A 26,740-nucleotide genomic window follows, 5' to 3' on the forward strand; every position below is an offset into this window, starting at 1 on the left:
TAGATCTATGTCCAAGGAAACTATATCTAAAATTTCAAGTGTTTAGATCCCAAATTGTCGGAGTTTGGTAGAGTTCTCAAAGGTCAAATCATTGAACTTTGACCCCTTAACAGCCAAATTTCTGGCCGAAAACCAATCACAAAGATTTTCCCAAATCTCAGTACCCTGTATATCAAATTTCGAGTCTGTAGACTGAAAATTGACAGTTATTGCGTAGGAAAATGTACACAGACACACAGACACATTCACTTTTATAGATATATAGATAGATAGATTAAACAAAAATATATACGTATACATAAATATATATGGAAACAATATTGTGTGACCTGTAAACGTTTTACGCATTTATTATGCAAGTATAAATCATGTAGAATATCTGCATGAATATAATTACACGTAATAGTTAACTTAAGATGATCATCCCATAAAAAAAAACTGAAAAATCTAATAGGGAATTAATTAAAATGAATGTTTAAAAGAATATGCAAATTAGCTGGATCTTTTGCTAGTGAATGCAATACCACAACCCATATATAAGAAAATTGTATTTTCTTTTTAAATAGAAAAGAGGTTTTTAATATGAATATCAATACACACAAAAGAAAAACGAATTTATAGGAGTATAGATCCAACCGTAAACAGATTCAATTTACTGTGAAAATATTGCAAACAAACGTTTTTTTGCAAACTACTTTTAGTAACGGATTGCATCTGCTGTTTTACTCTGATTTATCCAATATGAATTGCTGCTTCAATGACGTCACGTTTCTATTTAAAAAAATTTTTTTTTCGATTCTCATTTTGGTTGTTATTTTCACAAGGTCACATTCAATGTAATCTTTGACCTCCAGGTGCAGGTTTTCAAACTTGAAATCTTTGTCAAACTCTGGAATCTTATACAAAATATCCAACTGAAATCTTTTTTAATGCAGTTTTTATTACATACTGAATCATTAATCTCCAGAGTAGTTATGTAACACAATGAATAAGTTAAGTTTTAAGTGACAGTTCTCTGAATATATTCTATATTTAATATAAGTGATAATAACTAACAGATACCTTAACACGGTAATGAACAATCTATCCCTGCGCATTAAATAAAAGGGTTTACTATGAAATTCTGTATTAGTTCCAAAGTTTAAAAAGCTGTACCTGAAGATGGTCGATGGTTACATAAAGCAAAGCATTTTGAATATAACAACAAAGTATTATTGAAATAATCCAAATTATCAATCATCATTTCAATGGAACGTAAGAAACAATTACTTTGGCATGTTGGCACAGAAGGGGAAACTCTAAAAGCCATCTGATAATTTAAAGATAAGTATCACTTCGGCTAGTTACGTGCAAAATGAATGCTGATGCTCGAAATGTATAAACATTTTAACCCCCTTCCTTTACTTAAAAAATTCACCAAAAATTAGGAAATAACCCGTTTAAATGAAATTTTCAGTATTTATCAAATAATGATCACGGAATATAATAAACCCATTATTTTTTATTCAAATCTTAGTGAAAATGTATTATTTTGTTTAAACAAAAAATACCTTTACTAAATTTATGGTTTTCTGTAGTAAAAAAAAAAAAAAAATGCATGAATTTATTTTTTATGAAAATAAAGCATCATAAATTGTAACAGTTAAAAAAAATTATTTAATCTTTAGAGGAACATTACGAAAAAAGCTCCTAAATTCCATATTAATGAATTCGATATAACTTGAAGAAAAATTAATTTCTCAAACTACCGATATTATCATTGAATTAAGCATTGTTTATTTAATATTTTCATATAAAAAATTATAATTGCAAAAAATATTTGTACTTTCTTTTTTTTTTTTTTTTTATTAGATGTTTCGCATAATTTTTATATGTAAGATTCTAATATTTTCCTTGCTTCATGCATGTGAAACTTTCAACATAACATAATTTTTATATGTAAGATTCTAATATTTTCCTTGCTTCATGCATGTGAAACTTTCAACATAACATAATTTTTATATGTAAGATTCTAATATTTTCCTTGCTTCATGCATGTGAAACTTTCAACATAACATAATTTTTATATGTAAGATTCTAATATTTTCCTTGCTTCATGCATGTGAAACTTTCAACATAACATAATTTTTATATGTAAGATTCTAATATTTTCCTTGCTTCATGCATGTGAAACTTTCAACATAACATAATTTTTATATGTAAGATTCTAATATTTTCCTTGCTTCATGCATGTGAAACTTTCAACATAACATAATTTTTATATGTAAGATTCTAATATTTTCCTTGCTTCATGCATGTGAAACTTTCAACATAACATAATTTTTATATGTAAGATTCTAATATTTTCCTTGCTTCATGCATGTGAAACTTTCAACATAACATAATTTTTATATAATCTCTAAAAATAATTTTTTTTTTTTAATTTAAAAGCAAGAACATAGAAAAATAATTACATTAAAAAGTTGTAAAATTTATACAAACGTCCACCGATAGGAATGTATGAATCCATGGCAATGGGGTGTGGTGTGAGAAAATCAACAACCCCTACCTTTATTTAACTACCTGACGTCATTTTACAACAGCCTCTCAACTTTCTGAGATATTAGGCTTCCGTATAAACTTTTACATGACTTCCCTTTTGTTGTGATTCTGCAAAGCCAGAATCTTTCGCTTTTGGGGGATAATTAAGTTTTTTTTTGTACAAACAAGGTGTTTTTTTAATTTTTTTTTTTTAATTCAATATCTTAGCACTTTACTTGACTAATTATCTTCGAAATGGACCCAGAAAACTAATATTTATCTTTCAAAGGATTTTTATAATGAATTTATTTAACTTCAAAATTTAGCTGAATTTGTTAGCTCATCGTGTCGCTGTGAAAACATTTTTCATTATAACTTTTTTTTCATGTGTACAAATATTTTTCCTTTTGAAAATTAACTTTAATCTTCAATAAATGCAATAAAATAAGTAGTTGGAAACTTAAAAAGAAATTATGATAAACCGGTTTTGAAATCTATGTCTCCCTATTCCCCCCCCCCTTTTTGCCTGTACCTAACCAATGCTCCTTCTCTTCTTCCTACCAATGTCACCCTTCTCTCCATGAAAACAGTGTTGCAGCAGTTCTTTGACATTCAGTAGGCCTCATTGATTGTCTATTTCTTCGGAATGACAATTTAGCATTCACAAATATGAATGTGGATTTTATACAAATTTCTGTTATTTTAAAATGGTTAATTATTAATTACTGTGTGTTCTTGCTCTTCGAAAATGATAGTTAACTCTCTACTATTTCTTGTCTGGCATCATTTACCAAAAGCAGGACATTCACAAGGTAGTGATGCAGTGCACACAGCAGCACAAAAAATAAACAAACAAACGTTATAAAAATGCACCCATAACTAACCAGAAAAAAGTGGCTAGTTTCTTGGGTCATCCTTTGCTACAAGATGCTGCTCCTTCATCCCCTATCCTTAATTTTTATTATTCTCCTTTCCTTAATTGATTTTACTCCTTCATCCCCCCCCCCCCTACTTAATAAAAATTATGGATGAGGGATGAAAGAGCAGAATCTTATGGAAAAGGGTGACCCAAGAAACCAGCGACTTTTCTTCCACACATGAGACTGCGTCAGAACTAATAATCATAGTGATTTTAAATGTGCTAGATGGCCGTTGATTCTTAAGTGGATTGATCCATCCTTTTCCAGTCTTCTTTTTTTATCCTGCTGGGTGACTAGCCATCAACCTCACCCGTTAACCACTTTAGCTATCAATAATGCGACTCTTATATCCTAACATATATTAGAGAATTATTATGAGATCTATTTTTCTACTTAAGCATTATCGCCCCCCTCCTCTCTCTTTTCTTTAGAGAAAAATGAAGCTTAAGGCTTTTTCTTTCTTGAATATCCTCACAGTTCCTTATCTATATTTATGCAGTAATAATGTTAGGAAAGTCACAAACATGCAATCACGTCTCTAGCTGTCGGTAAAACTAGCAACTTGTATTCAATAAATAGTATACAATGAATTGTTTACTTAATTGGCTTTGTTGGGATAACCAATTAATTCCTGCTGAGACTACATAAAGGTTGCATATAATTTTCACCCCCTCCCCGAAGTAACCCGTTTGATGATTGCAAACATAATCTGATTTTATTTAAAAGAAAATAAAGCCAAACAAACATCTAAATTTAAAGTAGAAAAAACACAATGTCTACATTTGTTGTTGTGAGGTCTCTAGTCATGGCTGAATTAGTTTGCGTCAATCCAAGTTTTATTTAGATGTGTGTGGGGTGGGGAAGGGTTGGATTGGTGGAGAGGGTAAGAAACCAAAATATATAAGCCAAACGTTTTTATGTAAATAGATGAGAAACTTGTGTCAAGTGAGATGTCATGGGTGCATGAGTGGAGAGGGGTACATTGATTCCTGTACCAATGCAGCTTACTTCTCCTGCCACCCTTGCTCCCCCCTCCGAACCCTTGTGTATAATAACCTTCTTATTAGGGAGTTAACTACAATCTGTGAACTGAAATCTGATATACTTTGACAACAGTTGTCTAAACAAGGATTCTGCATCATTACTCTTAGAGAAAGAGAGATGGAGTATGGGAGTACATGTGCACAGGAATCCCGAAGGGGAGTGGAAGGAATGGGAGAAGAGATCCTATTGTTAAAAGAAGAGCAGGGAGGGGGCGCTTTGAAAGCATTATATTTTAAACTACCTTGTTGTTCCTCCTTCTCATTTAAGGCAAAAAAAAAAAAAAAAAAAAAATCTAAGAAACTTAAGATGACAGGGAGCAGGGTTGTTTGACTCTACAAATCACTCAAGCATGACATTTTGTGGGAGACCCCCAAAACTAGTAACTGGTAACGTTTTAATATATATACTTGTTGAAGTACCCGGCTACTCTTGAGAAAGATTATGATGTTAAAAATGACATCTCTTCAATTTAAATATGCCCGCCTCCTCCAATATTTCTTTCTTTCCGGGTTCTCTTTATTTGATTCCCTCAGTGAATTTATCGGATATAAACGTTTTATTTTCAGTTGATAAGTAAGGATCAAAACCAGTTGGTGTTATAAACATCTATATTTTACTATTTATTCCAAATTGTTCAGGAGGCTTTGCTTTTTATTTAAAAAATTTTTTTGGTCCTCTGACAAAAGAAGGGTGGACCTGTAAATTAACCCTTGTCCGTTCATCTGTCCGCCTTGGAATTTTTTGAAATTTTGCACAAACATTAAACATGATATGAGTAAAAAAGTAACAATGGATTTTCGGGGAAAACTCTGGTTGATCCCCCTAGAAGTACCTTTCGGGTTAAAATGGCTAAAATTTATACTTTTGTGCTCATTAAAAAAAAAATTGATGCCTTGGATTTTTATAAAACTTACAGATATATGTATAGTAGCATTACAAGTAAATTTTTTCCATTTTAAATAATTATTTTATCAACTTTAATAAAAAGAGATATGTAAAAATGCTTAAAACCGTTCGAATTATACAAATACCATCAGTAGTTCAAAATTTATGAGAATTTTAAGTGCCAAAATTTAGGCTTTTCCATTAGAAAAAGTGGGCTAAATTAGACTTCCGAATTTCAAGAAATTCGGTAATTTTGCCATTTATTTATTTTTCAAGCTATTCTCATGAAACTTGGCACTCTTATGTAAAATTATGTGCTCTTTCTGATTATGCAGTCAAATTTGATGTATCTCTTTACCATAAGCCATGAATTATAAATTAAGATGTACAAATTTCAATTTTTTTAAAACTGGCACATGATATTATACACTGGGTGTCTATTCATGAACAAAACTAAGTATTATAGTGGTATTTAAATATAGCTTTATTGAGAGCAGGCATTTTCCTGCCTCCTCACCAAAGGAGAGCTTAATCTGGGGTGTACCCATTGAATGCCTACAGAGCATTAATGGCCGGTATTTACTACTCCCCTCAAAGAAAGACAGATATATATATATATATATATATATTTATATATATATAAATAGAGAGACAGCTCTCTCTCTCTCTCTCTCTCTCTCTCTCTCTGTCTATATATATATATATATATATATATATATATATATATATATATATATATATATATATATAAACTTATAAAATAATTAAATGATACTGTGGATTTAGCTTTTGAAGGTGGCAAAAGTAAATATATAGACTTTTCAAACTCTAAAACCTTCTGGTGTAAAAATAAAAATAACAAAACTAGTGTTTCTAAAGGTATATTAAAAATACTTATAAGTCATCTTATTAAAGAATGTTATTTTCAAATAGGAAATAAAATATTACTCCAAATAATAGGTATCCCAATGGGATTGGATCCTGCACCATTTTGGGCAAATCTGTATTTACATAGACTCGAGTATATGACGTCACAAATAAAAATGATATATCTAAAACATAATTTTCATGGGTGTAGAAGATTTATAGATGACCTTATATGTATAAACGATATAAGATTTATAGATGACCTTATATGTATAAACGATATAAGATTTATAGATGACCTTATATGTATAAACGATAACGATGAATTCGAAAAAAATAAAAATCTTATATATCCAAAGGAGTTAGAATTGAATTGTGAACATAGAGGACAACAGGCTACATTTCTGGATTTAGATATAAAAATTGAGGATGGGATTTTTCTTTATAAAATATTTGATAAAAGAAATTCTTTCCCATTTCAAATAGTGCGTATGCCGCATAAAGATAGTACCTGCCCTGTTTTTATGTTTTATCGAACCATTATGTCAGAGTTTTTGAGAATAGCTCGCGTTACTTTAAAATTAATAGATTTTATAGAACCAGTTTCTAGCTTAGTAATAAGGATGATAAAACAAGGTGGGGATAAAACTAAAATATTAAAAAGTTAAATAAAGCATTTGTTCGTTATCCTGATGCTTTTGAATCGTTTAAAATTAACCAGAATATATTAATAAAGGAAATCCAAAACTTTATTAGTAATGTATAAAATGTATTTACAAAAAAAAAATGTATATATGTATAAATATTTTTAACTTCTATAAATATTTAATCTTCAATACATAGGAATGTAAAAAAATTGGCGGAGTAGTTCGATAGAGGTCTCAAAGGACAACCCGTTGAACTTTGACCCCATAACAGCCAAATTTCTGGCCGAAAACCAATCACAAAGATTTTCCCAAATCTCAGTACCCTGTATATCAAATTTCGAGTCTGTAGACTTGAAATTGACAGTTATTGTGTAGGGAAATGTACACAGACACACACAGAGACATGTTCACTTTTATAGATATACTAGCATTTCAGGCCGGCGTTGCCCGGGTGTTTGCAGGTGTGTGTTGAGCAAAAAAAAAAGATAGTAGGAAGGCAGGCTTGAACCCGTACCACAAAGGGGAAAAAAACCTGATGTCTTTGCTGTTATGACTACCGCCAAACCAGAAATGACGTAGGTTTTAATTAAGGCTAGACAATCGACCGGAGAGGATGACTTTCGAAAATATCGGCGAAAAAGCGACCCCCCCCCTGTAGAAAAGTTCCCAGTTGCAGGTGAAAATATCAATTTTTTAGCCTATTTTTTGATATTAGTCGTCTGAAAGGTCGAACTTCAAAATGATACTGATCTTCTAAAAATCCGTCGCCTCCATCGAAAGTTTTAATTCACAAAACATTTACTCCAAAAATACCTCCTTGGAACATTATAGTACCAAAAGTTGACTTAAGTCTTAGCAAACACTGTAAGGGAAAAACTCACCCTCTTGTTTATCAAGAAGGATTTGAACAAATCAGATACAATTATCCTAAACATGCATACATCTTCACGGATGGCTCAAAACAGATGCAACAGGCAGTGCAGCTGTATATAATAAAAAGATTAAAAAGAAGCATCTCTTGAAAGAAACCGCAATCTTTAATGCAGAGGTTTGTGCAATATATTTAGCACTTGATCTCATCTCCAAGGATAACAACACAAAATATGTAATTTTCTCCGACTCACTATCAGCTATAACAGCAATAAAAACACAAAAATCTAACAACCCGTTGTTAGTAAAACTACAGGCTAGACTAAGCGAATTTTTAAAAACAAAAGAAATTGTGCTCTGCTGGATACCTAGCCACATTGTTTAGAAAACGAATTGGTAGATACAGCAGCAAAGGCTTCTCTGAATAAAAATCTAGATGAAAACTTTCAAGTTCCCTATACAAATTAAAAAAAAAAAAATTATATAAACGTATGCATTAAAAAACAATGGCAAATTTATTGGAATGGTTACACTAACAATAAACTATATGGCATTAAACCAACAATTGGTAATTGGGAACAATATTCCAGGAAAAATAGAAAGGAAGAGGTTGTATTGATGAGATTGCGTATAGGTCACACATACCTAACCCAATCATATTTACTTAAAGGAGAAGACCAACCAATGTATATTGAATGTCAGGTTCCGCTGACAACAAAACATTTTCTTACTGAATGCACTGATTTTCTGCTTATAAGACGAAAATATTACAAAGACAACAATATAAAAGAACTTTTCAAAAACATAAAAGTCGAACACATAATCGATTACCTTATAGAAATTGGTATATATACAAAAATATAGATTTTCATATACATGTGAATAAGTATAACAATTAATACAAATCGATATGGATTAGTATTTCTAAACTAATCCTTTGCACTTTTAATATACATAAGTATAATTAAAATTTTACTGTCTTAAACAAATTTCTTTTAAATATTTTTACACAAATATAACACTTTCACACAAATTTACACAAACGTAACTACACCTAAGTAGCAAATACTTATTACAAATTTACACACATAACGCAAATTCATATTAATTTTTTTTTATTGCAAATTTACGTGCATGGTAATACATTTCATGCATTTACTTTTCTTAATTTTGATTAAAATGTTTACGAATTTTCAACTATAAATATATTTATTCAAATAATTTTTTTTATAAAAAAATATATTTAAACACTAAACCACGATTCAGCATAAAATAACCCAACAAGGGTGGACATGCCGTTAAACACAAAAAAAAAAAAATAAAATATGTTTTGTGACAAAAGTAAATGTTCTTGGTCAAATAAAGTCTAAAAGTTTCACATTTGATAGTATTTAATATTTTAAGAAAGACTGGCCTTAATCTCATAAAAAAAAAAAAAGAAAGTCTAATGGATGTTAATTTCATTTATATGAAACTGGTGACATCCCCAGTTTTTGACCTTTTGACTGGAAAGCTTTTTTGACGATTATTGTCTATGGAAACTAGTATGAATTGGTTTCTCCCCCTCCCCTCACCCATACACCCTTGTTTTGTCCATTGAAGCTGCAGAAATAGTTTCCCATTTTAAGTATTGTCTTGTAACTTTGCAAGCACACACACACAGCACATTATCTTCATACTGATATGTAGATAAAGGTGAATGCTGCAGGTAGGCAAGTGTCTATCCTGATTGAATCTACAGTTTGTGTAAGGATAGGGTTGGTGGAATCTGTTGATTTGATTGTGAGTTTGTTGGTTTGAGGGAGAAGAGAAAGCTGTCATGTTGGCTAGCAACATGGCTTACAGATAAAAAAAAAGAAAGAAAAACACTTGTTGATTCTGTAACTCTCTCTGAATCATGGTGATTTGTGGTAGAGCTAGCAGGTTGCAACATGTTCCACTCTATTCCAATTCGCTAGCTAACGAGCTACAATAATAGAGGAAACAAGTTGATAGTTTTTACTTATGCTCTTTTCTTTCTGATTACACCATATCTAAAAAATTTAAATGTTATACTCATGTTAAAGCACTTGGAGTTTTGTTTGCAGGTTAGAATAATTAAATGACATTTAAAAATTTTTACACACCAGTTCTTTTGCTACTCTTTTCTGTTAATTATTTGTATAAAAATTCAAAATGCTAAAATGTGAGAAAGTCAAGTTGTATAGTCTGCCATTTGTCAAATCTTTTTCCTTTCATAAGTTCAAGTCTGTATCCTGTGATTGTAATAAGCCTTGAACGTATTTGCATACATATGTATGTATGTGTGTGTGTGTATATATATATATATAATCCAAATTATAGTCAAGAAGATTTTTCTTTCTCACATATATATATTATTCATTTTAGATTTTATGAAAATAATGTACATTATTACCCGTAATTCTGCACCTCCTTATATTTACTAAAATATAAAATATATCTATGTATGGAATCTAAGTATAATTTTCATTTAATGCTGAAAGAAACATTTTTTTAGCATTAAATGAATGGCCTAATAAAGTTTGGTCTCAACACCTAGTGGCATTCTGGATGGGTACAAAAATAACCGTGAACAAATCATTGGCATTTCTCTCTGGTAGGGGGTGTCGCAAGCATGTAAGGTTAGTATAGTCACCCTATTTGATTGTTTAACCAAAATAATCTTGTTTACTGCTTCAGAATTTAGAGCAAGAATTACATTTAAACTGACATCAAACACTGAATATGCCATTGAAAAAAACATAATAAAAAAAAAAATCTGTTTTATGATCTGATGATTTAATGTTTGTATTCCAATGTATTTTTCCCTCTAAAATGAAATTACAAAGATGTTAAAGGAAGAAAAGTCAAGTTGTTAGGAAATACTCAGTCTAAATGTATAATTTTAATATGAGACTTTCTGGTAGAAAATTGCAATTATCTTCTATGACTAAAATTGTACAAGTCAAGTTGAAAAATTTTTTTTTTTTATAATCTGAAAATTTGGATTCCATGGATATTTTCTTAGAGGGGAAGAATGCTGATATTTGATTTGAAAACAAAATTCAAAATGCTATTTTTTTTCCATTCCGATAATGTCTTTTATTTAGTAAAAAGTAATGGCTGCTTTTTAAGAGATTCTGTTGGCAAATAGACAAAATAGAAAAGTAAAAAAATTCTGCATCATTTTTCAACGGAGAAGAAAGTCTTTTAGACTCTACACAAAAATGTTTCTTGTTTATTCAGTCAATGACTGTTGCTCATCTTAAATTGTGTAAATTTATGATTCAACTTGATTGAAAAAAGAGATAGGAACTAAACAATTACACAATATCAGTACCATTTATACATTGTCTTGGTTAGTCACATTTGTAAAATAAAATCTATTTAGTGATCGGAAGTAATTTATAATTTTATTTTAATTGAAAATATAAAACTTTTTCCAGTTTATGTGCATTTGAAAAACTCAATGTACCTAGGAGATGCTGGAATTTTAAGATTGCTGTCCAACCTTTTTATATGCTGTTGGGTCACTCATTTAGCTCAAGTTTAAATTGTTTGAATCAAGAAAATGTGAGTTTGCAAAACCAATTAATGAAAAAGGCAAAATCCAAAATTAGTCCCTTTTTGGTCTGTATATCCCACCTCTCTCTTTCTTTATTAAGCTATAGATTAAAAGTATTACTATTTGTGATTATATTTCCATTTGTTTATCATGGATTATTTCATGTTACATGTTACAGATTGCCTGTGCAAGGCTTAAAGGCTTTTTTCCTATTAATGACATAAAATACATGCGAAAATATTTAATTCTGAAATTGAGTTACGTTAAAAAAAATTAATTTTAATACTCAAGTGAAAGACAGGTATTCGTTAACAATCTATACATTCAAACTCTCTCATTGTTACTTCAACTACTCGCTAATCTATGTAATATTCTGTTCCTTTAGTCCATACATTATGCTTTGAAAAAAGCCAAATATAATTTTTGAAGCTCAAACTGCTTAAAAAAGCCAAATTTGAGAAATTTGACTTTAAAACGACCAATCTGGCAACCCTTGGACAAGAATGAGAGTGGCCTCCCTTTGATGCAGCATCGTTTTTGAATGTTATTATAATAATAAATGTGTGATCGTTGTTGTAATGGTGTGAAAAAGGAACTCCTAGTAATTTTGATGTGCAGCGGTTCTTCACTAAAGAAAGAAGTCAGCGAAACATTACGTAAAAAAGGGAACATTCAAAAGAAACAGGGCAAAGAAAAAGAACTGTTTGCCAAGAGGTGCTGAACTGAAGGAATAAATTAAAGATTGTTTCTTACAATGTAATTTTATTTGTATTGAACTATATAGCATAGCACAATATTACTTTCTGAGTGTATTAGAACTTATTAGTTTATCTTGTTTAGGTCAGTTGTATGTTTAAAATACAATAGTCACTATTTTCATAGAAATTTTTATTAAATATAACAGGCACAAGGTAAAAACAAATGAACACATATCTAAGGAAATAGCAGAAACGCTAGAGGAAGACCTCCAGTCTGTAGTGCAATGGAGACAAAAATTCAATGCTGCCAAGACTAAGCTTGTTTCCTTCAATAATTACAAGAAACCTTCTCAACCACCAATAGCAATGGCTAAAGATACATTACCTGAAAGTACTTCTTTCAAACTCCTTGGCTTCACGTTCACAAAGAACATGAGTTGTAACATATACACTGAGAGCATTGCCAGGGCCGCTGCGAGGAAAGTGGGCTCTCTCTACCGTGCTAGAAAGTTACTTATGCCTGAAAGTATTCTGTACCTCTATAAGGCAACCATTCACACATGTATGGAGTATCGTTGTCACATTTGGGCTGGTGCATCTGCTACTAGTCTCTCTCTCCTGGACAGGACTCAAAAGAGAGTCGCCAACCTGATAGGTCCTAAATTGTCATCAAAGCTTCAGCATCTGTTCCATCGACGAAATGTTGCATCCCTCTGCCTATTTTACAAGTATTTTAATAGTGGATGCTCCAATGAACTGCAAGCCCTTGTACACCCTTGATATAAATAGCCCCCAATAAACCTGACAAGCAGCAAAATCCCACCTCTACACTGTATAGATCCCTAGATGGCCTTCTACTTTACTAGTTTCTTCCCCAGAACTGCTAGACTTTGGAACTCTCTTTTGGGTTCCTGCTTTCCCAACTGTACTGACATGCAGCAGTTCAAATGTAATGTGAACAGAAATCTTGCTCCTCAACTCCCTACATAGTATCCCTGCAACTTATGGCCCCGATAGTAACCCCCTTCATCAAAATGGCACTGTGCCTTGTTTGGAGTGAAAATGGAATAAAAATAAATAAAAAAATCTATTTGCTGTGCATTATTGGTTTTTATGTCAAAAAATATTCTTTTGCTCTATCTATAAAAATACTAGCTTTGTCAAAAAATATTTTCTCATTCCGTGGAATTTCCATGGGTCCTGCTAGTATGTATGACTGTGAGAGAATTTAAAGAAAGTGATTCTTTTAATGTTACTACTTTGCCTTATTCTGCTGTCTAATTTACAAAGTATGTTCGTATGCACCATAAAAATTGTTTACATTGGATAGTGAAATAATGAGGTTCTTTACTTCTATATTATCGATTGTAAAGATTATATAAAAGTGAAAAAATTAATTTTTTTATCTTTTAAGACTTTTCTTTCATATTTCATGTAAATATTCAGTGTAACCCAATGGATCACAAATACGTCTGCTATCTATTAAATGTGGCTTTTTTCTTTTTCTTTTTTTAATGAAACTAGATTTGTCTACAATATAAAACTGCCTCATCATCTAATTTTATCTAAGCTTATCAGCCTTTATGCTGTTTACTGTTCTGATAATTTCTCTCTCTGACTCCCAAGTGAATCGGATATCTTATAACCTGATTATAGATTGTTTAAATTGTCCTAACTTTTCCCAAACATTTGTTAAATATTTAAAATCACTGTTGTAAACTTAGTAGATATCAATTGGGCGAAGACTTTTTCATGTCACAAACTCTTAGTGATGACGATGGTAGTGATAACAAATGTAACTGTTTTTGTAACATGCATTTCTTGACCAATTCAGTGGAAATAAAATTCTTAATGGAGTGTCTAAGAGAAAATCGCCTGTACTATTATCAGTTTCCTTAGATGTATTTAAATCAAACTATTGATAATCCAAGATGATAATCAGGAGAATGAGGCTAAAAATAAATAAATATATATATATATATATATATATTTTCACTCACACACACACACACACACACACACACACACACACACACACACACACACACACACACACACACACACACACACACACACACACACACACACACACACACACACACACACACACACACACACACACACACACACACACACACACACACACACACACACACACACACACACACACACACACACACACACACACACACACACACACACACACACACACACACACACACACACACACACACACACACACACACACACACACACACACACACACACACACACACACACACACACACACACACACACAGAGAGAGAGAGAGAGTACCGACTATAGTGCAGTAAATTATTATAGTTTTAAATGATTTTGCATATTTTTGAAACCCATACAGAAAAATAAAATGTTACTTGTAAAAGTATCAGCCCAAAATAGCATATTTCCCATGGCAATCTTTTATTGTCATAACAGAAAAATGCTTCCATTTTTTTGTCTGGGCATGACTACTGAATTTTTAAAATAAATTGTAGTGAAATACATTATTATAGTGCTATACATGATATAACAAAAAATAAATGACATTGCCTAATTAGAATCAAACTGTACTATGTCAGTTTAAATGCTATTTATGTTCAACTTTTAAAATCTCAAGATAACTTTATATGTCAGATGATAGAAAATATATTTGTTTGTGTTCTTAAATTTATAAACTTACATTTCCTTACTTTTTAACTCCTTCTCTTCTTCCCTGAATAAATTCTAGCTTTTTTGTATGAAAGATCTCCCCTCACCTCCTTTCCTAGAAAAAAACTCTGGCAAAATTAATTACTGTTTTTTGTTCAACTTTAGTTTTTATTATCTTTTTTTTTTTTTTTTTTCATTTTCATACATTTTTAATCAGATGTAGGGCTTCCTGAGCAGGTTGGGGGCGAGTAATAATTTAATTTCATCAATATCAATTGATTTTCTATTGTGATTACACTGCAAAGTAAAATCTGAAACCATTTATCAAGGTAAAATTTATCCCCCCCTCCAAAAAAAAAAAAAAAAAAAAATCAAATTTTAGTTAAAGAACAAATACACAAAGTTTTACGAAAGAACAAAATATAAGTTTTATTTAAAAAAAACCAAACTAATACGCTTACACTCTACTCGATATGTAAATAAAGCATTTCTGTGCTAGTTGATTAATTCCCATTTAGTAATAAAAATATTAAGAACACAGCAATATTTTTTGTATCTATTGAAAATAAGAAATTCTTTCGTATAATTTTTTTCAATAAAAAACAAAATGAACATGATTATTCTTTTGTTTCTCGTCAGTTATTAAGATTAAACCATCTTCTTTTTGCTCATAAAATAAATGTTCATGCATAATTATTGAAACGAGCCACAGGCGTTCACTCTATTTTATAGATGACTTGAACATTTCATGGACTTTGTTTAAATTTTTGAGGATAGTTTTCTATCTAAAATAATTTATAATGGAGATGATTAAAATAACTTGGTAATCTATAAAAAATAAATTGTACATTTGACGACATGAATTTTTTTTTCTTTTTTGCAGGTGAAATTCATAAGAAAAATCCTCGGAACACTGCATTCAATGAACACATGGTAAATTTTCTTTTTTTTTTTTTTTCCTCCAAATACTTTTCTTTTGCAGACATTTTTGCTGGATTTCATTACAATTGTTTTCCCTGATTTTTATCCAGAAACTAATATTTCTATTTAAAATTCCCCTTTTTCCTGGTTAAAACCTTATTTAACAATTGGATGTTCAATTGTGGTGCTTATATTTTTTGTTTTAAATTTTTGCATCATTTGAATGAAACTTGCACAAAATGGTCACTTTCCTCTTTTATTTCTAAAAAATTATTTAAAATTTATTTAATTGGTTTGAAAGTATTCTTGGTTATCTGTTTTTGGTGTTAAAGAATTTAATGAAGACTGAATTGGACTTTCTTTTTTAAGAGGGTGAATGGTGTAGAAAATTACCTCCTATTATTTTATATAGCTTTTCCTTTGTTCTACCTTATAAGAAGAAAACTTAAGTACTTTTTTGTAAATCAGTGCTGTGTTTAGTTTGCGTTCTGCAAGTAGTGTTCCATTTTGTTGTTTTCCAAAATCGCCCACCGTCTGCTGCACTGATTTCTGACACGCTGTGGTCTTCTGTGCTGCAGGTTGCCATTGATGAGAGGAATGAAAACACTGATCTGATGATAGATGACGCTACCATTCCATCTGACCATTTACCTTTAGCCTACACACATTCCTCCTCCTCCTTCTATTCCTGTCCTCCTCCTCCTCCTCCTTCACATCTGACCTGTTCAATTCCCACTGCACCAACTGGGCACAGTAACTGCTCCCCACAAAGTCCTTTCTCTGGTGGTAATACTTCACCTTTGCTGGGCTCATCTGAAACCTTGACTACCATGAAAGGCAAGAAACACAAAGTTCCAGTTAAACGAAAAAGTGGTGACAAGGTAAGTTCTTAGCACTGGGCTTTTCTTTTTATCAAAAGCTATTTTTTATTATTTTTTCTTTCTTTGGTTTAATTTTCATTTTCTGATATCTTTTATTGACATCAATTATAAAATGAAGCCCAAAATAAAAACAATTTTACTTTGCCACTCCAAGTTTCACTTTTTTTTTTTTTTACACAGGCATCACCACATTATCAAGGCCAAGAGGCCACTCGAGGATAAGGGTTAAGGAGTGTACAGTAGAAATTGGACAATATAGTAATCATTAGTAATGAAAATTTGGTAAATTTATTAACTTATATGGAATGGCTCATCAAGAACTTATTTACATTAGACTTGAAGACAACCATATTGTAGTCAGCCAGAAAGCAGGAAAACGGAAGACAATTCCACAGGCGTGCAGTTCTAAGAAAGAAGCTTTGTTCATGGAATCTACGTTTAGGTTTAGGCACAGATAAAGAGTGGGGGGAATTATTGATAGTGTTTTCAGCTAGACGAGTGTTTCTTGTGAAAGTTTGGTGAGGGGGGGGGACCGTAGACTGAAGCTCAGTCAAACACTTTCCATGAAAATAACGATACATCAGAGACAAACTCGCAACATCTCTTCTGTGAGATAGAGATTGCAGGAAAGAGAATAGGACATCTCCTACGAGGCTACGAAGTCTATTTTGAACTCTATCAAGGCAGGACAAGTCCTTTCTAGCAGCTCCTGCCCAGATGTGGCAAAAGTATTCCATCCTTGGACGTACCTGGCTCTTATATAGATAGAGAATTGCATCAGCAGTGAGATATCTACTGGATCGATAGAAAGATCCCACCATTTTTCCAGCGGCCTTGGCAACAGATTTGATGTACGTGTTCCATTTAAGATCAGGAGTAATGGTCAAGCCCAGAAGCTTGTCAAAACTTGAGGACTCCTGAAGACAAGAACCATTCATTTCAGTTGATGCCAGATGGGGATCAGAATGTTGATGATGTAAAGGGAGAAACTTGGTTTTAGATGCATTAAAAATAACCAGCCACTCCTTTTCGCCATTGTACCACGTGCTCAAGATCAGAGGAGAGAGAATCGGAGAGAACTTGGTCGTTTACTGTCTTAGATGTACTACCATAAATGGTAATGTCATCAGCATAAATGTCTACAAATGATGTAAGGATGTGATTTGGAAGATCATTAATGTAGATCAGGAAAAGAGTTGGGCTCAGGATGGATCCCTGAGGCACACCAGCATTAATACTGTGAGCTTCTGATTTTTGCCCATCAACTACTACTCTTATGAACCTATCAGGAAGAAATGATTTAATAATTAAGATATTTCCAGCTATACCATAGCTGGAGATCTTATGAAGTAAACGTTTATGCCATACCCTATCAAAGGCCTTAGATATGTCGAGAGCAATTGCTCTAGAAAGGTTGCCTCCGTCGAGAGATTTGCTAATCCTATGAGATATAACTGTAAGCACATCTGTAGATCTAGCAGTACTGAAACCATATTAAGTGTCACTAAGAAGGTTATTTTTGTTGAGATGGTTGATTACTTCTGTATTTAACACAGATTCCAGCAACTTGACGCACAGGAGACTTATTGGCCTGTACTGAGAGGGGGATGAGCGATCACCTAAATTCTTAAATACAGGGCATATGATGAAATTTTCCAGGGTGATGAGGAGCTATACTCCTTAAGACAACGTTTAAATAGTTTTGTAAGTACGGGCGCTAGTTCTGGTTGAAGTTTTTTGAGTACTATAATTGGAATACCGTCAGGGCCAGTTGCTTTACTGGAATCAAGGTTTTTGATTAGCTTGGCAACATCACGTACAGATATATGTATATCACATAGCGTGTTTTCTGATACAGGAGGAAATATTGGGGGTAGGCGGCTTTGGTTGCAAAGGGTAGAATTAGCTGCAAAGTTCTTGGCAAAGAGTTTGGCTTTGTCTGATGCTGACGAGATTACCATTGATGATAGTTGGGATAGAGCACACGCTTCTGTTCAGGATTCTGTTTGCTATTTGCCAAACTGGTGGGAACCAAGCTGCTGCTCAGCTACCTTGGACTTGACGGACTGAGCATACAACTCTCTTGCGTTCTTTATTACTTTCTTACAATGGTTGCTGACAGTCCTGAAAGCGGCTTTAGTTTCCATACATCTATTACGTTGGAAGTAGTGGAAAAAGTGATTTCTGTGTGCAATGACAGCAGCACATTCTGGAGAAAACCATGGCTGGCTGTTAGGTTTTTGCTGGAACTTTTTTGAGGGTATGAAACGGACTATACCTACAATTAACCATTCCGTCAGGTCTGATACTATAGAGGACACATCCTTTTTAAACATGGAACGCAGAGGTAGATCCGATATAAATGTACGGAAGCTATCCCAGTCAGCCTTAGTGTATTGATATACTGTATGATGGAGAGGTACATCAGGGGATTTATTACATTTCATTTTTATCTTAATTGATACAACAGAGATCCAAGAGGAGACAACAGAAACTGAACATAGTTCAGGGCAAGTTGTGAGAAAAAGGTGTAGTAGACTCGCGTACTGACCGTCATTGTCGGGCATACGGGTGGATTCGTGAACAATCTGAGTGAGGTCATAAGTAATGGAGAAATCATGACAGAACCTCCCCTCATCATCGGTCTTGTTTGAGTGGGTTAACCATTCGACGTTGTGAACATTGAAGTCTCCACATACGTGAATGTTAGCTGAAGGATAAGTAGATAGGACTTGGTCAATTTTCTCTGATATGCTTTTAAAGATAGTGACTCCGCTGTTGTGGGGGCGATAGAGTAAATATAAATGCAGTAGTGTGAGCTAAAGCAACCCGGAAGCACATATAGGGTAAGTTAGGATCTTCCTTGGAGATGTCCCTACCACATGGAAAGCCATCTTTAATATAGGCACATATTTCATGCCCATGGCGATCTTGGGGGTTAGATTTAGAAGTTAAGTTAGAGTATCCTTTAATTACGAACTCTTCTAGAGAAATAGCCTGTCCAATGCCAGTTTTGCTTAAAAATAAAATGTCTGATTTAGTCTCCTGTAATTGGGTTTCAACCTCTGGAAGGTTAGAACGTAGACTCCTGATGTTGGAGAAGGAGACATGGTAGTAGGGGTCTACGTTGGAAGTTGGAGAACCGGGTTTAATCGTGTATTTTTTCTTGAAACTTTTCATGATGGAATTTTGGAATTTGTGGACTAGGTCGTCAGATTTACTTAGAGCAGGACAGAGAGGGGAAGCTAAGAGAGATAAAGAAACAAAGAATTTAAAAAATTTTTTGTAGAACATAAGGTAAAGCCGTAACAATTACCCACTAATATGGCATCGAGAGGCCCCACCAGAAGCTACTGCATGGTCTAGAATCCATTCACAAAATGGCAATACAGCAGCCCCAGTACTTTGCACCTGCTGAAAGGACAGCCTCCTTAGTGGTTAATCCAAGGTTCGAGTCCCTGACTATCAGGCGGATAACGTCAGCCCAGATAAAACGTTTACCTCCAGCACCCTTACTAGTGACATGGCTATAAGGATAGACATAGAAACAGAAAATTTCCGCCATCTCTGCCAACTGTTCGCGCAAAATACTGCTACCTAGAAAACAGCTTTTTCTTCTCCCTTTGTCAGAAAAAATCACTTATTAAAAAATGAGGACTGAGGGACAAATAAGGAGAAGCAAGAGTAACGGGGGGGCTGCCACAATGTGTTTTCTACTCTCCATTAAAAAAAATCCACAATGTGTTTTCTACTCTCCATTTAAAAAAAAAAAAAAAAAAAAATAAAGTATTATACTTAATAAAAGTCCAACGGACGTGTTTAAGAGAAAGTATGGTGATAGATTCCCCTCTCACGAACTCAAAATGAGTACAATTTTGTAATCTATTTTTGCAATCACCTTGGTAGATAAATGAACATTTATGAACGAGAAAAAAGCTAGCATTTAATAAAACAGAAATACATAAATTAAATACTGAAATAAAATGTAGTTATTAATGTTTGGATCTAAAAATAAAAAGTATGATTAATATAGAAGTCACTTATCTAAAAAAAATACCTCCGTCTCCAAAATGCAAACTGTAGAAAAGAATTTAAGTTTTAATAACAACAGCGTTCAAAAGACTTTTTTTTTTTTTTTCTTTTTTTTTTTTTAAATTAACTGTTAAAAGAAAAGCGTGATTTTATTCTGGACTTTAGCTAGTCATGTTTTAAGAAACTTGCGATATAAAAGAAAAGTGGATGGGGGAGGGGGTTCTTCCGAAAGTTAGTTGGTGACGTTATAAGTAATTGCGAGATAAAATGGAAGCAGAATTAAGGGGTGGGGATTGAAAGGATAATATAATGGATTGAGTCTAAAACACTTATGTGCAAGTTAATGTGTTGCGTAATCTCTGACCCCCCCCCCATCAGACAAATGTTTAGCAGCTAAAATCTTATGAGACAAAGCAACAGTAAATAACAAAACGCAACTCGTAACTAGATGAATGAAAAAAAAATGTACAGAACTCTTGCTCACATTTTATTCCAGTTTTCTTGTATTTGGTGTCGATTAATGACACTTTAAATCGATGATAATACTGTGAAACTGCGATAAAGTATTAAAGCCAAATACATTTTATCATTTACTACCTAGAAAACTCAACATTGCTTCGGATTGAATGAGGACCACTGCTTGATATGTTTTCACAATGCTCATAAAACCATATTGTGTTCTTTGTTTTTACCTCTTGTTTCGTAATTGGAACAAACTGAAATGTTTAAACCATACGTATAAGAGACTAATTCAGAATTTTAAATTTCATCAAAATTGAATGTATCGTGTTGCAGCAAAATGCAACATCTGACGAAAATAAAATGAAATGGGTAATTGAAAGTTGTATCTGCAGAGACCTGACATTATTTTCAATTGAAAATTAATGTAACTGCCACAATCATCTTGCACAAAATGAGTCTGATGTTTTGGCAACCATGTTCTTGTTTATAGCAGCAAATGCTTCCAGGATGGCAGCATTCAGAGAATCGAATCAATCATGTTGTGGGCATGCTTGTTGGTTTTGGCCATGATCATGCCCTAGAGAAATAGTCAAGGGTTTGGAGTCAGGAGTGGAGGTCGGGGACCAGAGGTAAGGAACATTGCTGAGTAACCATGCCTGAGTTTTCTTTGTCTTGTATGTAGGAGTGGAGTCCTGTTGGAAAATGTATGTCTGATCTTGTCTATCCAGTGCTTCACCACACTCCTCATCACCTTTTGATATTTCATTTACTTTTTGCTGAGTGTTTGATTTTTATATACATGTTTAAAGGTTTCTCTTCCCATTGGTTACTTAGAGGTGTGTGTGTGTGAGGGGAGTGCACATAGATATTCAGTATATGTCTTCCCTCAGAAAATTTTATACATGATTTAAATTTCATTAAAAAATTTTTATACATGATTTAAATTTCATTAAAAAAATTTTATACATGATTTAAATTTCATTAAAAAAATTTTATACATGATTTAAATTTCATTAAAAAAATTTTATACATGATTTAAATTTCATTAAAAACAATTTATACATGATTTAAATTTCATTAAAAAAATTTTATACATGATTTAAATTTCATTAAAAATTTTTTATACATGATTTAAATTTCATTAAAAATTTTTATACATGATTTAAATTTCATTAAAAAATTTTATATATGATTTAAATTTCATTAAAAAAATTTTATACATGATTTAAATTTCATTAAAAAAATTTTATACATGATTTAAATTTCATTAAAAAAATTTTATACATGATTTAAATTTCATTAAAAAAATTTTATACATGATTTAAATTTCATTAAAAAAATTTTTATACATGATTTAAATGTCATTAAAAAAATTTTATACATGATTTAAATTTCATTAAAAAAATTTTATACATGATTTAAATTTCATTAAAAATTTTTATACATGATTTAAATTTCATTAAAAATTTTTATACATGATTTAAATTTCATTAAAAAATTTTATACATGATTTAAATTTCATTAAAAAATTTTATACATGATTTAAATTTCATTAAAAAATTTTATACATGATTTAAATTTCATTAAAAAATTTTATACATGATTTAAATTTCATTAAAAAATTTTATACATGATTTAAATTTCATTAAAAAATTTTATACATGATTTAAATTTCATTAAAAAATTTTATACATGATTTAAATTTCATTAAAAAATTTTATACATGATTTAAATTTCATCAAAAAAAAATAGTATATATTTTTAATTTTCATTGGGTTATGCCGCCACTAGTCACCTCATAGTACATTTAAACATTCAGGAACACATCCATTGTCTTCTTCAGTAAATTTTATATAAGAATAGTTTTACATTTTATGTAGATTTATTTTTCTTTCTAACACACAAATGTCACATACACATTGAGAGATTATAGATAGAACTTTATCTAATAAGATATTGAATTCTTTATTCGTTAAAGATATGCTGTTAATTAATTTGGTTGTGTTTCAATTTTGAGAGGTTTATTTTCATTCTTATGTATATGTCCTGGCATTACCCTGGAAAATTGAGACACTAAAGAAGCTTCTGCTCCTAGCCCTATTACTATTATTTTTTTTTTTAACTTTCTATCATTTATAAATTTTCAAGTTATAAGTGAAAGTAAATAAAGCGTTTTCCTAGCTGTTTATGGATGCCAGATCTCAAAAGTTATTTTGGTTAAATTTTAATATTTAAGTCTCTCAAATTAGTGTAAGATGTAAGAATCATGTATTATGTAATTAGTTAAATCAACAAAATCAATCTAAACAAAGATTATTTTCTAACAGCATGCAATAATGTGATATGAATCATAACTAATTGATTCATGTGGCTTTTATTACTGAAACCATCAAGCACTCATGTAGAAGTGAAAACTAACTATATATGAAATATATATATATATATATATATATATATATATATATATATATATATATATATATATATATATACTTTCTTAGTCCAATCGAATTAATACATTTTGCACTCAATGTCAGCAGTTGTGATAGAATTAGATTGGATATTGTTTGATTTGATGGGTGTGAAAATCAGGAGAAAGATATCCCTACTCTTCCCATTACTCACCTCCCCCTCTTTTTTCTTTCTCCTAGGTGATGATAGCCAGTAATAGGTCCATTATTAGACCTATAGTATAATTTAGAAGTTTGCTGAGATCCAAACTTGCTTAGTTTTTTTTTTTTTTCCCTTCACCTTTCATTTGCTGGCCGGACCTAGTGACTCAGCTTAATTGATAGGATGCATCATGTCACCATCATTGGGAAACGCAAATGAGATTCATCCTTCAGTATGATGGATACTTTTACTCCTACCCCCCCCCCCCCAATAACCAGCAGTTTTGTTCTGATGCTATTAAAATACTTCTACTCCCTCCCAGAAATCTATTACAATCTTTTTCTTACAAAAACGACACAATCTTTTTCTTTATCTTTTTTTTCTCTTTTCCCCAATTATAGGTTTTGTTTTCTCTACAATATTGAATTGAGCTTGTAGGTACATTACATTTGTACAAAATAATTGTCACACATTAAACCAATGGAGATTGGAGGAATGTGATTATATTTTAGCAATTTAAAATGTTGTAAAGCTTAGATTGTCTTAAAAACGTATTGCTTGGAATGTGTACTCCTTCCTGTAGTTATTTTTTTTCTTTTTTTAATTCCTTGTAATTTTAAGAGTATAAACCTTTTTAATTGGAAAATTTGAGATTTTATAAGGTTGTTAAAGCTGCACATTAATGTAGGCATGCTCATAGTCACCAGAATGTATAATTTTGTTTGGTTTTCTTGTAGAAAAAACAAATCTTATGAATTTTATTAAACATTTAATCATGATTACAAAATTTCATTTTTATTTTTTGATTTTATAAAAAAGAATCATTTTGCTAATCCATTAATAACCTGCTTGCTAATCCACATGCCATAAAAGTGAATAATTTGCATTACTGCATGCTAAATATCAGCGATAAAATATAAATTAATCGGCATGGAATAAGCATATGTAGATTGTCAGTTCAAAACACTTTAAATAAGGTTCAAGTAAATAGCATACATCAAGGTATTAATGATGGTTTACAATCGTTTCAAAAAAATGTTTATTTTAAGACATAATCTTGAAATTATAAATGCTGACTCTCCTTAGAAAAAGTTTTTTTCATATCGGGAATACCACAAGTGCAATACACACGAAAAAAGAAAGACTGTATAACTAGACATATACTAAATATAATTAGATTCTTCTTAGACAATAGGACCATCCAAGTTGTCATTGATGGGTGTACATCCAAACAGCATAACATTAATGCGGGAGTGCCTTGGAGGTCAATCCTTGGACGGCTATTATTCCTGATCCATAAATGATCTTCCTGATAATATTGTCTGAGATGGATATATTTGCTGATGATACAATGCTCTATAACATGCACAAGGGAAGAATGGATGTACATAAATCTAAGACAATAGCAGAATCATTAGAAAATGACCTTCAAACCGTAATGGGATGGGGCCGCAAATGGATGGTAACATTTAATGCTAGTAAAACTAAGCTGCTCTCCTTTAACAATTATAAGATGCCTCTCCAACCCCTGATATCCATGACAAATAACACCCTACCTGAGAATTGTTCCTTCAGACTCTTTGGCTTAACATTCACAGGCAATATGAATGGGAACAAATACATAGAGGACATTGCAAAGGCCGTTGCCAAGAAGGTGGGTTCCCTCTATTGAAGTAGAAGACTACTCACATCTAAGAGTATCCTATACCTCTACAATGCCCCCCCCCCAATTGCCTATGTATGGAGTATTGTTGCCACATCTAGGCTGTTATATTTACTACTAGGATAGGGTTCAAAAAAGAGTTCCCAATCTAATAAGTCCCACTTTTGTCAACTAGGCTCCAACCCCTGTCCTATCGGCGCAGTTACATCTCTGCCTGTTTTACAAATATTTTAATGGAATGTGTTGATAACTCGTTGCATTTGTGCTCTATCTACGACATATCCCTGACAAATCCACTTAGCAACAAAATCTCACCCCTTCACTGTTGAGGTCCCGAAATGTCAGAAAGCTATTCTAATAGTTTCTTCCTGCAAACAGCTAGACTTTGGAATTCCCTTCTTGCTACCTGCTTCCCTGATTGTACTAATATGCAAAAGTTTAAATGTAATGTAAACCAATATCTTAATCTTTTCTAAGCATGGTTTCAAATAGTATCTCTTTACGTCCAAGTGGCGATATGCCATGTTAGGGGTGAACATGAGTTTTAAAAGAAAAGCAAAACAAAACATGTAAATTTACTTTGCATATCGACACTAATTTTCATACAGCCAATTCTGACACTCACTTTGAAATGGTTTGACTTTGATGGCTTCTAAGACTTTTTTTTATTTTTTAAATTATGAAAGCACACAAAAAAAGTTTTCAGGCAAATAACTAAGGTACGCATGGTTACTTACCGAATATTATCACAGGCTATGGCATCTGTTATATGGTTTTAAAAAATCATATTGTATTTATTCTTGCTCCTCTACTATTAAAAGATAATAAACTATGTAATTTCGACTGATCTCAGAATAACACCTTCAATAAGTCCTGAGCCTAACTCATAAAATAACTTTTAGGACAAAATTCCCTTGTGATCAACATAGTCTTCTTCTAGGGTGGTGCACTGTTTCAAACGTTTCTAACAATACAGTGCTTTTTTTTTTTTTTGTGTGTCTTTGGCTGCAAAGTATACCTCAATTTCTGATATCATTTTATCAAAGCCAAATCTCTTTCTCTGGAGCATTCTATTGTGTCTGAACGGCCAGTACTTACTGAGAGTGAAAGTCTGAAAAATAGGATAGATGCAGAAGCATTTGAATTGCAAGTAATGTAGTTTTGCTATCACTGACTTGTGACATAGTGTAGTGTCTTATTAGATGAGCATTTTGCTTTTCATTGGTGTCTTTGTTTTCTCTTTAAACATGCCAATAATGCTAAATAATATTGATGATTCTTCCTTTCTCAAAGTAATCAGTGAACATCCCAAAATTCAAAGGCGAAAATCTTGCGCGCTTATGTTTGTGTCTTTGCTTGGTTGGATGACTATTGATTTGACTCGGCAATGAAGTGGTGCATCCATGTTTCAACTTTGTCATACATTAATGCAAAAACATTTTTGTTGCATTGCTTTTGATCGATTAAGTAAATGTAGCACT

At 32.0% G+C, this 26,740-nt stretch overlaps 1 protein-coding gene across 6 annotated transcripts in view; it reads left to right on the forward strand.

Moving 5' to 3' along the window:
• The window catches only part of LOC145252670 (uncharacterized), a 487,453-nt gene that overhangs the window by 391,480 nt on the left and 69,233 nt on the right, over positions 1 to 26,740 (forward strand). For 4 of the 6 annotated variants that reach the window (XM_080112454.1, XM_080112455.1, XM_080112457.1 and 1 more), the window contains 2 exons: positions 15,571 to 15,620; positions 16,187 to 16,489. In XM_080112454.1, the coding sequence (XP_079968580.1) occupies positions 15,571 to 15,620; positions 16,187 to 16,489 (353 nt within the window). The remainder of the gene's footprint in view (positions 1 to 15,570; positions 15,621 to 16,186; positions 16,490 to 26,740) is intronic. The other 2 variants (XM_080112458.1, XM_080112459.1) reach the window with 1 other exon arrangement.

Source organism: Euprymna scolopes, chromosome 29, assembly GCF_053919585.1.
Source record: "Euprymna scolopes isolate OS-2025 chromosome 29, ASM5391958v1, whole genome shotgun sequence".
Lineage (NCBI taxonomy): Eukaryota > Metazoa > Mollusca > Cephalopoda > Sepiida > Sepiolidae > Euprymna > Euprymna scolopes.